Here is a 16,966-nt window from a genome sequence, read left to right as displayed (position 1 = left end):
CATTTAAAGGCACAATGGGGGCAGTGAATTTAGAACACTATAACTTCTCCACAAGTTGCTTAAATTTCTCTTGCATATCCAAAATTCTTTCCTTGCAGACCAATTTTCCCTTCCTCTCCAAAGCTTTCCCAAGAAAACTTTCACCTTTGCATTTGGTTCTCTACCATGGGCTAGATCTCTATGCTATTCGTGCTATTCATGTATTATATCTTCTGCTATCTCGAATAGTGGCTGGCATGGATCTTCCATTCTCTGAGCCATTGTTTTGCACTCTTTCAAATGCTCTCTTTCGTTTTTTGCCTATCTAGTGATCACAAGTCATGCACTTCATAAAAGACTCTCTTTTGCTCTAGCCTAGAAAAGGGCTTTCGATACCAAGAGTTAGAGATCTTAGAGTCTTAGTTTACTTGGGAGCCACTTGGGGTTGGCAGGTTCTTTTTCTTTTTCAACCAACTTATCATAATACGACACATAGCCCCTATTAAAAAAGAGCTAGGGAAAAAAAGCTTGGTTGCCTAACTCTCAACCAGAGGAGGCCATAGCAAACTTACGTAACTACACCTAATAGAATAGACCCTCATTGCACAATCTCAATATTACAATCAAAGCCAACTAAAATGGAGAAAACCCAAAAGCACAAAATTGTAACAAGGGAATATGTAGCCAACATAATGGTAGTCAAGAAGCCACATCTAATATCCAAAGGTCTCAAGCACTCTAGAAATTCAACCTGACATATCTCCTAAACACCAACAATGATATGTGTATCAAAGAGATGCTATGTACTCCGAGATTTCCAGAGTTCTACACTCACGACCTTTGAGAGTTTCAAATTTCATGCTTTTACAAGGAGATTTGTCAGCAAGTAAGCTTCGAATATCATTCAAGGCATAGCATGGGGGTCCCTCCCATATCATGAATTTATTTGTACTTTCCTTGGGCAAGTAGAATCTCTCATAAGTCAATTGAACCAAATTCACATGTCCCTCTTAATTCTACTTGCTCAATTAGGTTGTTAGCCCCTTTTAAGTAGACCAAATACACCAAGTTTGAAGCTTGAATCTTCCAACAAGTGCCAAGTGCTTAAACTAGAATTTGATCCTTAAAATAAGATTAACTAAAGTTGGTGACATTCATCTATTTGTAAGCTATCATTCAAAATGACAATAAGGGCAACCTTCTTCATTCAAGGTATTTAGTCTCCCCTTTGTTGGTAATGGATGCCTTTAGATCTAGACACCTCTATCCTTGAATACTCAATCCATTTGGGACTCTTAGTCATCTTTCATGATCTCTAGACATGTTCTAAAACCTACACACAAGCACCATAACTATTAAAAATATGAGGAAGATGTCAACAACACACCAAGTTATTATTTAAGTTTTCTTGGGGAATTTGGTGCTGACAGCAAAAGGCTAGATTGATAAAGGCGCAATGACTTTTGCTTTTCTAATTGATGGAAGACTACAAGAATGGTTCCGCGGGTGAGAAGCCATTGTGTCTTTTCCATCCACAAGCAAACCTTACTAGTTGCTTTCTTTTGCTCATATATTAGAATGTGGATTTTAATTTAAAGACTACTTTGCTTGATATTGTAGACAGCCTCCCTTAGTGGTCTAACCTGATACACACTCTTGATGTTTTGCTTTCTCCACCGTGTTAGGTTTGAGTTACTTCAAACATGCATAAAAGATGCATTGTACGGGTTTGAGACTTGCTCTTGGAAACTCTCCTAGCTATTGTATTTTATTTGAGGCTTTCAAGAATGCCGCTTATTGATTAAGGCCTCCCTCTACCAAGGCTTCTTTTTTTTATGAAGAAAGTAGCTTCTCCTATAGGGTTTGTGACTAGTAGTCACTGCAAACTTATAAAGAACAAAATGTGAATAGCTCTAGGTTCTGACACTCTTGTGAAGATTCTATTCTCATTGAGAGTCTTTTGAATATTCATATGTTTACACTTTGTAAGTAATCTGCCAAATTTGGTTAAGGGCTCTCGTAGATGCTCGTTGTATCACCCTCCTCCAAAGTAACCTCATCCAACACGTTCTTGTAACTTATGTCATGTGAGTACTGTAACCTTCATTCTTTGATGATATTATATCATCCATGGTGTTTATAAAGCCTTTATCTTATAAGTGGTCATATGCTTTAATGTTTATGAGCATGCTAGTATTTTCATGTCCAGTTTGTCCTATTTCTACTTTTAAAAATATACAATACAAATGGTACACCTCTAACGCAACTAAACCTTAAGAGCCGTTCTTCCATCCGCATTCCATACCACTGCCTCTAACAATTAGTATACCCATGATATGTGTGTGCATGCACACATACACACGCACGTGCATGCACACACAGACATATAATGTGTGTCTATCTAGATGCACGCGGGCATTCGCAAGCGCAAGTGCATTGTGCTTATGCATATGTATGTAATGTGCGTCCGTGCATGCGCACATATCACGCATGCAAAACAAATCCATTAGAATACTAAATGCGTTCTCTAAAAGAAAATTAGAGTACAATTAGCTCAAAGAGTGAACCATCACACATAGCAAGAACTAGCTAATACATAATATATTGTTTTGGTTCTCCTGTAATCAATGCAATTACCAATCTAAAAAACATAATGCCTTTACGGGTTGCCTCTATGAAAGTTAAAATGACAAATAAAAATGGAGCATATTTCAAGTTTAGGTCTCACTCTGCATACCACTTCCAAGATTTATCTCTCTATGTGCACCGATCTTCGCCCATCTCCTTAATAGATACAAGATGCATAAACCTTTGAAAAAAAGAAAAGAAGCAACGCAAATCCCAACAATTGCAATTGTACTCAACCTACGTGAGGCACCTGCATCCCAAATCAATGCAAATAGTCATTTAATTGAACTACTACTATTGATATTAATAATAAAAATTACAATGAAGCATCTTTCCTTTTGTCTATTTTCTATCTTTTTGATGCCACGTTTCTCTTGAATAAACTGGATCCCCAAAAAGAAATGTAACAAGCCCAAGTTTGACATATCAAATGTAGCTTTCAATTGGGCCTTGAAATCCGCAATTACTTCCTCATTTAATCCGGTGAGCAGCATGTCATGTACATAAAGAATGATGACCAAAATATCCCCCCCATCCTTCTTGATGTAGAGGGTGCTCTCAGTTGGACTATTATGCAACCCCTTGCTGGTCAGAAAGGCATCAATTTTGGCATACCATGCACATGGGGCTTGTTTCAGCCATACAAAGCTTTATTTAGCTTGCAAGTGCATTTCCTGAAATTTCAAAGCCTGGAGGTTGTTTGACATAAACCTATTCCAACAAGTCTCCATTAAGGAAAGTTGTTTTAATGTCCAACTGATGAACATTCCATTCAAAATTTGCACCCATGGCTATAACTGATGTCACGATCTGTGACATATTCCTTTCTCTATATCTTAGACTTATGGATGGTTTGATGAATGGACACTTGTGGAAGGGTATGCCCTTTCGACAGGACACTTCCTATGAGGCACAACCCTTCACAAGAGACATTCTATGGAAGAGACACTCCTATTGTAATGTACCCTCTCATCAAGGGATACACACCTCTTCATGCACATACACTTTGGAGTACACACCTTTTCATGTGTGACTCTTCACTCTCTATATAAGAAAGGCCCAACTGTATGGATGACATACTACAGACACTCAAGCAATACAAATATTCCTTGTTCTCTGCTATTTTAAGTCTCCTTTCTGTTCCTTAGCACATTTCTAAATATAGTAAATCTAGGATTTCTTACAGTGGTATCAGAGCAAATTTCGCTCCTGCCTGTAGGAAATGCCCCCCCACCTTCTAGCGCCTATCTGATACATCTCTTTCCGCTAGAAGGATATCCGCGCACATTGTGCATGGAAGAGATGGAGAGAATGAGCGTAAAAATTTTTAGCGCCAACCCCACCTAAAGTCATCAGTGGCCTCTCCATCTCCCCCACATCACAAGTTGATGTGAATGGACACGACAACAATCGTGTCTTTTAATGTGCTTGGGCTGTCCCAAAACCAAGGGACGCACCTTTTCCACCATTGGACACACCTTTTGATGAAGAGTTTTGACTCCTCACCCAAGGGACACACCCCATCGTGGAAAAAAGGACACACCTTTTCGTGTGGAGACACCCTTTTTAAAACAGGGTCACACCCCTTCATGAAAAGGTACACCTATTCCAAGGGTCACACCCCTTAGAATAGGCACACCTTTTGGCACCAAGCACCCTACAAAAGGGTACCTAAAATGGCTAAAAAGGAAAACCAGCCCTATACCCAAGACCTAACCCTAGACTACCCAAGGGTTCTCCAAACCCACGTTTTTATTTTTGGCAACCACCACCCAGCAATAGGCGCACAAATCAAAACGCAAATTCCTGCAGTACGTTTCGCCTTTTCTGCCGTACGTGATTGCGCCATATCCCTGCAGCAAGCCGTGCCCTCGTCAGGCCTCCATCTTGCTTCATTCTCGATGGCCTGCATCAGCCGGCTCTATTGCACTTGCCTACAAGACTTAGTGATCGAACAGACCCCCTTTGCAGCCTCTGTCGTCATCTTGCTGCCTCGATTTCTGCAAACAGCGAAGGTGCCAGAAATTCGCCATCTTCTACCGCAAATCAGCCCTGGAAGCAAGCAACCAGCAGCGCCAGATGCAAGCAGACTGCGCCTTTTATCAAGCTTCCATCCTACAATCTATTGGATCGTTCTTGGCAGCCGGCCCTCGCTAGAGCATCGCCACCATACCCGCCTGTGACCAGCAGCCCTTGCTGCCCATCTCTCACGATTCAGACCAGCCTGCCTCTTGCTGCTCATCTCGCCACCCTTGCCATTGAACTGCGGCCTTTTTGCTGCCTTTCCAGTCACACTCAAACAGGCCAAGCCCTGTTCTTCCATGGTACGCAGCAAATAGCACAGTTTCAACGCAGAAGACAGCGCCACGTTCCACGCAATCTGCCCTCTTCTGTTATCACCTCTGCCACGCCTCAATCAGCCTTGAAAGTCTCACCAAGCGCCTCTTAATCGATGGACCTCCAGACAAGAGATTTTCAAGCCTTGCTACGCAACTAATTGGCAGATCTAATCCATGCCAGGTGGATTCTTTCCATTCTATTCCTAAGGATTCTCTTTCATATTGTTATTTGACACTCATTATCAAATTACAGCAAATGAAAGCCTCCTCCTTAAAGCATGGAAACCCCTGGTAATTCCCCCGTCCCTTTAAGGACACCTCAGGCATCATCTACCACACAATATCGTGTTCAAATTGCACAACCAGCCCATTTCGGAGCTTTTGCATTCTGGGTCTTTTGTGTCACGTGGCCTTCCAGTGACTTGGACCACATCCTATACCTTCTGCGTGAGGCACCTCAATTACATTACTTCCTCAGCACAGTCCAGGTTGTGTTCCACGAGACACGTAGATACCCAAAACCCGATATTCCTCACGAGTTTGCTGTCCATCTTTGGAGAGATTTTTACCCCTCAGCTTCAGCATCTCCAGGGTACTCTCCACCTCCTTCAACTCCCAGGTATCCTCCTACACAGGTTTTACCTTCCCCAAGACAGTATTTACACTCTGAAGGCACTCCTTCTTCTGGATATCCTCCACTCCCGACAGCAGCTCCTTATCCCTTCTCAGATCCGTGGACTCTGCAACCTACTCCTGTATTCTCACGAGCAGTAACACCCATTTCGGCATCACCAGTGTTACCTCAGACAGGACCTCCTTTACCAGATTTCCACGGCTGGTTCCATCCTGCTTCTCCTACCCCCTCCAACATGAGCAACCTCAGGGAGCAGCCCAAATCTTCTTCTAGGAATGGTACAAACTAGAGCGCGGGTTCGTGCTTTTCTCACAGGGATCTCAGATATGTCGCAACGCTCGCGTGCAGCCTCTCCGGAGATAAGCGACTCAAGTCTAAAAAAGACCCTTGAAGTCAACTTACAAGGCGAAGCACTACTTCAACTTCAAATTTCCAAGCTTCAGGACAGCATCTCCGACTTGGTCCAGAAAGTCCAACAACTCCAAGATTCTCGCAGTACCACACATACAGAGGATGACGTGACGCAACCAAACGACTATGTGGACTCATTCCCACCAAAGGTAGAAAACACTGAGCTCCGTGCCCTCTACTGTTTACTCCAAGCTTCCAAAACTAAAAGACTTGACATTAAACTTCCGAAAGCCTACACTGGTCAACGAAATCGCCGAACAGTTGACCAATGGCTCGCAAAACTGTGCATGTACTTTGATACTGTTGACCTCACTGAAGGCAAAAAGATGGCCTTGGCAGCCTCCCTCCTCAAGGATACAGCTTTCCTATGGTGGCAACGACGCTTAAAGGACGGCAAAAGTGTGTTAACCTGGGAACGTTTTGAACACGTGCTCCGTAAGCAATTCATACCTGCCAATGCGAACTTCCAAGCACGTTCAAAACTTGGATAGTTGGAGCAACCAGACTCCCTGTCTTCCTACATCTCTCAGTTCACCACAATGGTGCTGGAGATTGATGGTTTAACTGATGATGATCGCCTTCATGCTTTCATCTCAGGCCTAAATCCCTCGTTACGCATTGATGTCCTCAAAGCAAACATCATCACCACAGCTGGCGCTATTGCTTACGCAGAGCGCATTACTGATTTTCAAAACACGGGAAGAAGAGTGCTAATAGAACACAGAACTCTACTATGGCCAAAGGTGCTCGCCCTCAAGATAACCCCAAGTTTAGAAAAACCTCGGGTAATCAAGGTCAGTGACAGTCTCAAGATCCCCACCAGTGTCAGAAATCGTATGTTGGATTCCAACAAAAGCACTCCTCCAAGGATCGCGCCTCTTCTTCTTCACAAAGTCATCACCGTCATCCCCAACATAAAGTGCGGCCACTGACAAGAAGAATAACTCCAGTACAAAAGGACTTTGTACAGGCGACCATCTATGGTTTGATTGTCCCAAGCGACCAAAGCAAAATTCCAATATGGAACCTAGCACTTCCCAAACAGAAGATGCTACCCCAGCACAAGACAAGAAAGGCAAAGCTGTTCGAATGGCAAATATCATCCACATGAGCCTTGCCAGCAACCCTGAACCTTCCCTAGCCACTCAAGTACTTTGTGTTAAAGGATCGATTTGTGGAACAACGGTCACTATCCTCATCGACAGTGGCTACTCTCATAACTTCCTAGCTAGTTCTATGGTCGACAAACTTCGGTTGACCACCAGTCCTCGTTCCATGGACTATCAGATTGAACTCGCAAATGGAACTACCTTCTTGTGCAACACCAGAATCAAAAACTTGTCTTTTCGCATCCAACATTATACAGACAAGTTGAACTTCGATATCATGCCTCTTTCTTGGTACGATCTCATACTTGGACAACAGTGGCTCTACGACTATGATCCATCAATCAGTTTTCGCAGCCATACTATCCAGTTTGTCCACCAGGGAAAACTTATTGAGCTAACTGGTTCTGGGAACTCTCCTTTAATCCCAGTTGCCTCTGCCCTACAAGTAAAGAAGTGGGTTCATAAACATCAAGTAAAGACTTCACTTCTGTTGGTTACAGCAGTAGAGTCACCAACAAAGGATCCTCCTGAATACCTCAACCAACCTTTTTTCCAGCCCTACCTGGATATTTTTTCACAGGAATTGCCAAAGCAATTACCACCTCGACGACCAGTGGATCACCCAATCGGACTTATTCCCGACAGTAATCCACCGTCAAAACCTCCTTATCGGGTTTCTTACACTCAAAATGAAGAAATCCAACGACAGGTGACCGAACTACTCGACAAAGGTCACATTCGGCCCAGTGGTAGCCCTTTCGGGCTCCTATACTACTGTGGAAAAAAAGAATAAGTCAATGCGCCTTTGCATCGACTACCGAGCCCTCAACAAGCTCACTATCGAAAACAAGTATCCATTGCCTCGCATTGATGACCTCTTCGATCAACTTCTACACGCAACACAATTCTCAAAGATTGATCTTCGTTCAGGTTATCATCAAATTCGCATACGAGAAGGCGATGAGTACAAGACAGCTTTTCGAACAAAGTATGGACACTATGAATGTTTGGTCATGCCTTTTGGGTTAAGCAATGCCCCAGCCACATTCATGACACTAATGAGCGACATCTTCAGGCCTTTCCTCGATAAGTTCATCATCGTTTACCTCAATGACATCCTCGTTTTCAGCAAATCCCCACATGAGCACAAACAACATCTTCACCAAGTTTTTGAAGTTCTGCGCACAAATTCTCTCTATATCAACATTGAGAAGAGTGAGTTCTTCAAGACCCAATTCGAATATTTGGGACATGTTATTTCAGCTCAAGGCATCTCTGTGGATCCCAAGAAGGTCGAGGTAATCCGAAACTGGCCTACTCCTAAGAATGTTCATGATGTCCGCTCTTTTCTCGGATTTGCAAACTTCTACCATACAAAGGTCTATCAGTTTTCCGAAATCGCAGCTCCTATGTCCGAATTATTGAAAAGCACATTAGTTTTTCAATGGCTTCCTGAAACAGAGTATAGTTTCCAACAACTCAAGCAAGCACTCACTACCACACCAATTATGGCTATTGCTGACCCAACCTTCCATTTGAGGTCATGACCGACGCTTCCGACATCACTACAGGAGCAATGGTGATGCAAGAAGGCAGAGTTATTGCTTTTCACAACCATAAACATTCCGATATCCAAACCCGATACCCGGTTTATGATAAGGAGTTTCTTGCCATTGTACATGCTTATCGCTCTTGGAAACATTATCTCATGGGAGCCGACTCGGTGGTCAAGACAGACCATCACTCTTTAAAGTATATCTTTACTCAGCCAATCATGAACGCTCGACAAGCACGCTGGGTTGAGTTTCTGGCCAACTTTCACATGACCATTGAGTACATTCCAGGACTACGCAATGTAGTTGCAGAGGCTCTCAGCAGGTTAACTCTAGCATCAGCTATGGTAATCTCTACATTATCTGTGGATGTTCCGAATTCATTTAAAGGGAAGTATTTCAATGATAAAGACTTCGGCACAGCAATACAAGTTCTTTCAAAAGATCAACCTTCGACTTCCGAACAGAAGATTTTCTCATCCTATTCTTATACGGACGACGACCTGTATTCTCAAGATCGCGTCTGTGTACCACATTACAAGGATGTTCGACGTCTTTTGTTAAAAGAGCATCATGTAGTTTCTTATGCTGCCCATCCAGGCATCAACAAGACTTATAGGTTACTCAGTGCAACATACTGCTGGCCTCGGATGAAAAGCGACGTCATCAAAATGGTTACATCTTGCTTATCTTGTCAACAAATGAAAGCAAGCCGACGACTTTCAGCAAGACTTCTTCAGCCTCTTCCAGTTCCAACTGAAAGGTGGGAAAGTATTTCCATGGATTTCATTACAACACTACCACGATCCTCCCGAGGTAACACTCAGATTATGGTAATTGTTGATCGACTGTCCAAAATGGCACACTTTGTTACTTGCAAAAGAAGTCCACAGGCTCCGGACATCGCCAAACTCTTCATACAACACATCTTCCGACACCATGGATTGCCCAAGAATATCATATCTGACAGAGATCCTAAGTTTACCAGTCACTTTTGGATTTCACTGTTCGAATCTTTGGTTACAACTTTACTGTTCAATTCAACCTACCACCCAGAATCAGATGGCCAGACTGAAAAAGTCAACCAAGTTCTGGAAGAAATGCTTCGACATTATATTCAGTCACGCCTAGCAGCTTGGGAAGAGTATCTACCACTCCTTGAGTTTGCTTATAATAACTCTTTCCATAGTGCCATTAGCATAACTCCATTCCAAGCAGCTTATGGACATACTCCGATCGTACCAACGAATTTTATACTTCAACATCGAGTGGCCCTAGCTAATCAACTGGTTCACGAAATGCAAGACATTCTACTCCAAGTCAGGGATCATATGCAAAAAGCGCAAGAGCGGTATCAACGGTCTGCCAACAAACATAGACGTCACCTGGAATTTGACACTGGTGACATGGTGCTATTATTTGTAGCCCCACATCGCTATAAGACGATAACTCTGTGTTTCCTAAGTTGCGACCAAGATACTATGGACCTTTCCGGATCATCAAGAAAAATTCACCTTTAAGTTACAAATTGGAATTACCACCATCATGGGGTAAAATCCATCCGACATTTCATATTTCTTGGCTAAAGACGTACATTCCAGGCGATGAAGCAGTTCCTTCTACAGGTGATTATGTCCCAGAAATCGAAGACGATTATGTGCTTCTTATTCCTAAGCGTATTTTGAACCATCGACAGCGAGACTCGACATCGACTTATCATGGAATACAAATATTCCTTGTTCTCTGCTATTTTCAGTTTCCTTTCTGTTCCTTAGCACATTTCTAAATATAGTAAATCTAGGATTTCTTACAACTGACCTGATGGTGGTCATCCTGGATGTAGGAGCAAAAGTCTCCTCATAATCTATGCCTTTTTTCTGAGCATATCCTTTTGCAACCAGCCTTGCCTTGTACCGATCAATGGACCCATCTGGCTTTCTTTTGACTTTGAAAACCCACCGTGTACCTATGGCATTCTTACCTGGTGGTAAATCCACAACATCTCAAGTCTGATTTTTATGAATGGACTGCAACTCATCGTGCATGGCATTCATCCAATGCACATTATTTTTTGCTTCTTCAAATGGCTCCTCCTCATCAAGAAGAGTACCTGCATAAACTGATTCAACTGAATGAGCTCCCCCCATGTGCCTTACTACACTACGAGTTCAACCAGGCAATGGAGCTTCAAGCCTACTCTCCCTGAGAGTCTGAAGCAACCAATGCGGGATTGTTTTGGCTGCATTTATCTTTTGAATTTCTTGCCTGACAACTTCATCCACACCCTGAGGTTGTACCAATTCAGCTGGGGGGCTGAAGTTGTACTTGTGGAGCTGGCGGAGGTTGCTGTAAATTTTGAGTTTCAGCGGGGGAACCAAATGCTATAGGAAGCATCCCCTCAAACACATCATCTGAAGAGGCCGGAATCTGAAATTCAGCATTTGTATGTGCAGAATTTTCAGAGAATATGACATCTCTACTAACAAAAATCTTGCGTGTAGCAGGATTGTAGAGACGATAGCCTTTGCTTTGTGAACTATATCCCACAAAAATGCATTTTAGTGCCTTATCTGACAACTTGTGTCTGAACTCCACAGGCACGTGGGCATATGCTACACAACCAAAAACTTTGAAATGGTCCACTGAAGGCTTTCTCCCATGCCATGCCTCATAGGGAGTGATTGTCTTCAAAGCCTTCGTAGGAGCCCGATTTAAAATATAGTTGGCACACATGAGGCCTTCCAACCAAAACCTGTGAGGCAACTTTTTACTTGTGAGCATGCATCTATCCATTTCCATGGCAGTGCAATTCTTCCGCTCAGCTTTGCCATTCTGTTGAGGTATAAGCCTCACTGTAAGCTGATGCATAATGCCTTTTTCTTTCAAAAATGTCTCAAATTCATGAGACATATATTCCCCCCCTCGATCTGTGCGAAGTGTCTGCACCTTGAGTCCTGTCTCATTCTCAACCATAGCCACAAAGTATTTGAAATGCATAAACACTTCTGATTTTGCCTTGAGACCCTAGACCCAAGTGTAATCGGTAAAGTCATCTATGAATGTAACAAAATAGAGATAACCCCCAAAAGCAGGTGTCCTCATGGGACCGCAGACATCACTTAGAATAAGCTGCAATTTTCTTGTAGCTTTCACTGCACCATCCTTCTTGAAGGGAAGCCTATGCATTTTGCCAAGAATGCAACCTTCACATGCATGAGGAGGACGCGACTCCAAAGGAGGTAATGCATCAACCATATCATGCCTCTGAAGTGTCATTAAGCTGCCATAGCTCATGTGCCCATACTTGGCATGCCATAGCTCCGCATTCTGCATCGCAGCAGTGGGAGTGCTAACTGATAATGCAAGATGGGATATTTTTTCATATAAATCAAGCTGAAAAAGACCCCGATACAAAGTGCCAGACAACCTCAAAGCATAGTCATTTTCTTTGTCTCTGACTGCACAATTGTCATCATAAAAAACAACCTGAAATCCTCCTCTATTGAGTGAGGATACTTCTTTATACCTGGCACATAGAGTACATCTGAAATTATGAAATCTGTGCCATCAGTGGATGTGAGAATAATGTCTCCCACTCCACACACTGAATAAGAAGAATTATTTGCACAAGTTACCTTCTTCTTGGTGGGTGAAGAATGCAGAGTTACAAACAGATTTTTCTTGGAAGTGATGTGCTTTGAAGCACCACTATCAAAATACCAAGTATGTAGTGTTTCATCAACACTGAAAGAGCATTCATCCTTTGAAGGATCGTAACTGCAAGTCAAAAAAGCATATGTGTCATCATGATTAGTGGCTGTAGTATCTGAACTACCCACTGAAAAATCTGAAGTGCAAGACAAAAAGGCATAGTGCTCTTCAACCAAGTTGGCTGCGACATCTCCTCCATCATGGCAATGTGGACCTGATGCATCTGATACAGCCATACCGGAATCCCTTTTCTTTTCTTTGGCTATGCGCTTCTTGCACTCTCCAATATAATGACCTGGCTTCTTGCAATAATGACAGATGCCCTTCTTTTTCTGCTTGTTTGTATCACCCTGTGCCTTATAAGAAGGTTGTCCAGAATCAGCTTTATGCTGATGTGTGGGCTGATTGGCATGTGGCTTGTGCTGCCCTTTACCCTTGGGCTTGAACTTGGAGAGCATAGCATGCTCGCCAGCCCGGGTTGCCATATTTCTGCATGTTTGTTCCTCCTGCAACAGAAGTCCTACCAACTTGTGAAAGGAGAGAGGATTGCTGCCCCCCCTCAATGACAAATTCAGCGAGGTGTGGAAACGGAGATAGGACTCGGGAAGAGAGTTCAGAGTGGTGGAGATCATCTCTCAATCTAGAACGACTTCATAAATGTTCAGCAATTGTTCCCTGAAAGTGTTTTCTTTATCTACAACCATGGATTATAGTTGTCTGAAGTGTTTTAAAGTATACAATATCGCTTTCCCCTTGCATTCATTCTTTTAGTTGTAATTGGATACTACTTGTTTTGTGGTGATACTAGCCTGATGTCAGTAGTCTAACAAAAAATTATATTTTTAACTCCAACCACGGGTTATGGCTGTCTAAAGTGTTTTTTAGCATGTAGTATTTCGTTCACCTTGCGTTCATTCTCTTCTCAACATAGTTCTATGTGTTTTGTGGTGATATTAGCTAATTGGCGATCGTATGCCAACCTAATGGAAATTAGAATAACTATCTCATTAAAAGCATTTAGGTAGTATTGCTTCCCTTCGCGTGCATTCTCCTCTCGACTTACTTCTTTTAGTTGTAACTGGATACTATGTGTTTTGTGGTGATACTAGCTAATTGGCGTTCATGACACATGTGCCACCCTAATGGAAACCAGAAGAAGTATCTCATTAAAAGCATTTATGTAGTATTGCTTTTCCCTTGCGTTTATTCTCCTCTCAACATAGTTCTTCAGTTGTGGTGATATTAGCTAATTGGCGTTCATATTGCCACCCTAATGGAAACCGGAAGAACTGTCTCATTAAAAGAATTGGCAATAATTGGCATTAATGGATTATAACAATGCCATGAGGCAATCATCTTGTTCCCAAGTGGAAATTTCCAAGAAATGCTATCCATCATGCTTGTCGAGTGTTCATGATTGACTAGTACTAGAGCATGTCTTTATCTATTTTTTCCGTTGTACATGTGTGAAGGTATGTACAATGGTAAGAAGCTTTTTATTAGAGTTGTTCTAGTAAGGATTTGAAGTGTCAACCGTAACTTCAGTTATAGCTCCATCAACATGCCAATTAAGAGCTATATTGCTTTTAAGGGGCTCAATCAGTCTTATAGATTTCATAAACTTTACTGTGGTCAAACCTAAAAAGTGAAAATCATGGATGTTGTGTGGGCTTGCCAACTTGAATTCTTTGGCTGGTCAAAATAACCATTGGCTCAAATATTCTAGATCGTGCAGATCAAATCTTCCACAATTAATGTAAGAGAAAGTGGTTATGTAGAAATTGAAAGACATGCTAAAGATGTCATTTTTCCAATCAAGTACCATCGAATACGGAATTTTCATTTAAAGAGATGAAGAGAAGTTTCTTGAGGAAGGGCCAAAGGTGGCATTCATTGATGGCATAAAAGATTACCAAGACATTGGTTAACACAAAATGCATTACTAGACATGCTTGGCGACCATATTTTTGTGGAAGCATCATTTTCTCATATTCAAATTTGGTGATATCCAGATGTGAGATCAATTTAGAAAAGTACTAGCAATGAAGCAATGGAACATAAAGTTCATCAATGTAAGACCTAGGATATTGAGCTTACTTAAATCAAAATAGCCTATATAGGTTTGCATAGTCATGTTTTTTAACGAGTACTTGAGACACAAACGGATTCCAACTTGATCAAGTACGATCGTGGTTGTGCAACTTTGTACTCTTTTGGATTTTCTAAGATTGTAACAGGGAAACCCGACAAGGAGGTTGAGCCTTGTACCATCAAAAGCATAAGCATGGTCCCCTAATTGATGAGAAGTAGCTCAACTCCTAGCTCATTTGAAAATTATTCACATAAGTAAGGAAGAAAGGCCAATGCAAATACATAGGTGCTTTGCCAAATCCCATTACCAAATGAAATACCATAATTTCTTTCTTTTTATGAACACGATGCTTATTGAAAGAGCATCTTATGTATCTATTAACTCTAGAAGTTGTCTTTTGTGAACAAATTGGATGTAATGTCTTCGGAAAAAAATCAAATGGTTAGAATCATTACAACAACGTTGTCCAAGAATGGCATCATAACAAACAAGTGGCATGACATTTAAGCTTAGTGTGTCAATATGTAGTTGAATCTTGAGTGCAAGTTGCTTGACCTATGTCCCATAGAGGAATGCCAAGCCTTTTGGACGTTTGACTTTAGTATGAGCACATATTCCACCAAAGAAGTCACTCTAAAGCATGCAAAAACCTATGTTACTAGGACAAGGACAAGGATGTTGTGGGTAAATTCTCATAGATAGATAACCATGTAGCAAGGGAATTCTTCAAATTGACGGAGGAAATATGCACATGGTTGATGTAAGAAACAACTATCTTGCCTTTCTTCTCAAGGGGGGTGGGGGCTTGTTTCAATTTCTATATTAGCGCGTATGTTCTAGATGTAGATTTTAACAAATGTGAGGTTTTTCAAGGCAATAAGGCCATTGCTATTTGTAAAATAGATGTGCATAAACCCTTTGATGAAGAACCCGTGGATTTGAAAGTTCACGTAGATTGCTTGAATCAAACCATGCATTGTTGTATAGGAAGAGAATATAAACCCTGATCTCTTGTGCATGGATTATCTAGATGATGTGTTGGAGATCGAGTAGAAGCCATTTGTCACACAACATACAACTATTCCTACTACAGATCACGGGAGCAGCACCGGAGTTCATCCACCCAGCCAACCTTGTTGAAGCTTTCAAGCAAAACAGAGAATTACCAATCAGAACATACGTGAAAAACCACTCTCTCTTCTCTCTCAAGCTTCAACAAGCCCCATCTCCCTAGATGGATCTAGATGCCACATGTCATCCATATAGGGCCTTCCTAATGCAACATTTCACCCCTCTCTTGGGATGCATTAAATCCTTTGCCCCTAGGCACATTCTTTGCATTAGGCCCTTAGCCTTAGATCCACCTAGTCTGGTGCTATCAACCCTCACCTAGGACCTTGACATTAAATCCCTCCCGATCATTTACATGAAGCGCAAACATATATTTTACAGAGATAGATCCTTTAAGGGAAATGTCGACTGATTCTTCCGAGGTCATGCTACCTCGGCTAGAGCGTAACATTCCTTCCCTCTTCAGACATCAGCGTCCTCGATCATAAAGTCTGGGAACACTCTCCGCAACTGATATACGGATTCCCAGGTAGCTTCGGATAGAGGCTGACCATGCCATGCAACCAACACCGTGGGTATCTTCCGATTTCGTATTTGCATTGTTCCTCGGTCCAAGATTCTTGTTGGTTTGCGTCTTGCAATATCCTCTATCTCCTGAAACAAAACCACACCTTCGATTAGTGAGTCACCAGTATGTAAAAATTTCTTTAAACGTGAAACATGAAAAACCGGGTGCACCTTACACCCCTGTGGCAATTCTAATTTATAGGCTACACTGCCTATTCTCTTTAGAATTAACCACGGCCCACAATATCGAGGTGATAATTTAGCACACTCTCCTGAAGTCAACGACTTCGAGTGCGAAGGAATTCTGAGAAAAACTTTTTCTCCTTCTTCAAATACTCTTATAGACCGATTTTCATCCGCATACACCTTGGCTCTATCCATAGCCTGACGGATATTAGCTCTCGCAAGTGCTAGCATCTCCCGCATCTGAACTACAAAGTTCGCGGCACTAGGCACTTTCTGAGGTACTCCAACTATAGTCGGATTGGCTGGTCTATAACCATAGTTCAGCTCAAACGGACTGAACCCAGTAGATGAATGCTTCCTATCATTGTAGGCAAACTCCAACAATGGCAACCATTGTCCCATGTATGTTGCCTCAATGACACATATGCCCTCAGCATATCCTCTAAAGTCTGGTTGACTCTCTCCGTCTGACCATCCGTCTCAGGATGATCCCCACTACTCATCCCCAACTCCGTCCTTAGTGTCTCAAATACCGCTGTCCAAAAATGACCGGTAAATCTGACATCTCTGTCTGACACTATGGATTTAGGCAATCCATGCAGACGAAATATATGTCTAATGAACAAATCCGCCACTTGCGGGGCACTAACAGACTCTCTAGTCGGAATGAAGTGAGCCATCTTGGT

General features: G+C 42.1%; 1 protein-coding gene across 2 annotated transcripts in view; it reads right to left on the bottom strand.

The window, feature by feature from the left end:
• LOC147905418 (receptor-like serine/threonine-protein kinase At1g78530) overlaps positions 1-16,966 on the bottom strand; it is a 47,447-nt gene that overhangs the window by 4,310 nt on the left and 26,171 nt on the right. Inside the window, exon 10 of one of the 2 annotated variants that reach the window (XM_087380795.1) lies at positions 2,717-2,857. The exons of the other annotated variant lie outside the window; for it this stretch is intronic. Coding sequence (XP_087236921.1) covers positions 2,717-2,857 — 141 coding nt within the window. The remainder of the gene's footprint in view (positions 1-2,716; positions 2,858-16,966) is intronic. 2 annotated transcript variants of the gene reach the window in all.

Source organism: Dipteris shenzhenensis, chromosome 1 (assembly GCF_047967505.1).
Source record: "Dipteris shenzhenensis isolate YYH24624 ecotype China chromosome 1, Dip_SZ_1.0, whole genome shotgun sequence".
NCBI lineage: Eukaryota > Viridiplantae > Streptophyta > Polypodiopsida > Gleicheniales > Dipteridaceae > Dipteris > Dipteris shenzhenensis.
The sequence above is the reverse complement of the archived record's forward strand: the minus strand, read 5'-3'. Positions and strand labels throughout refer to the sequence as shown.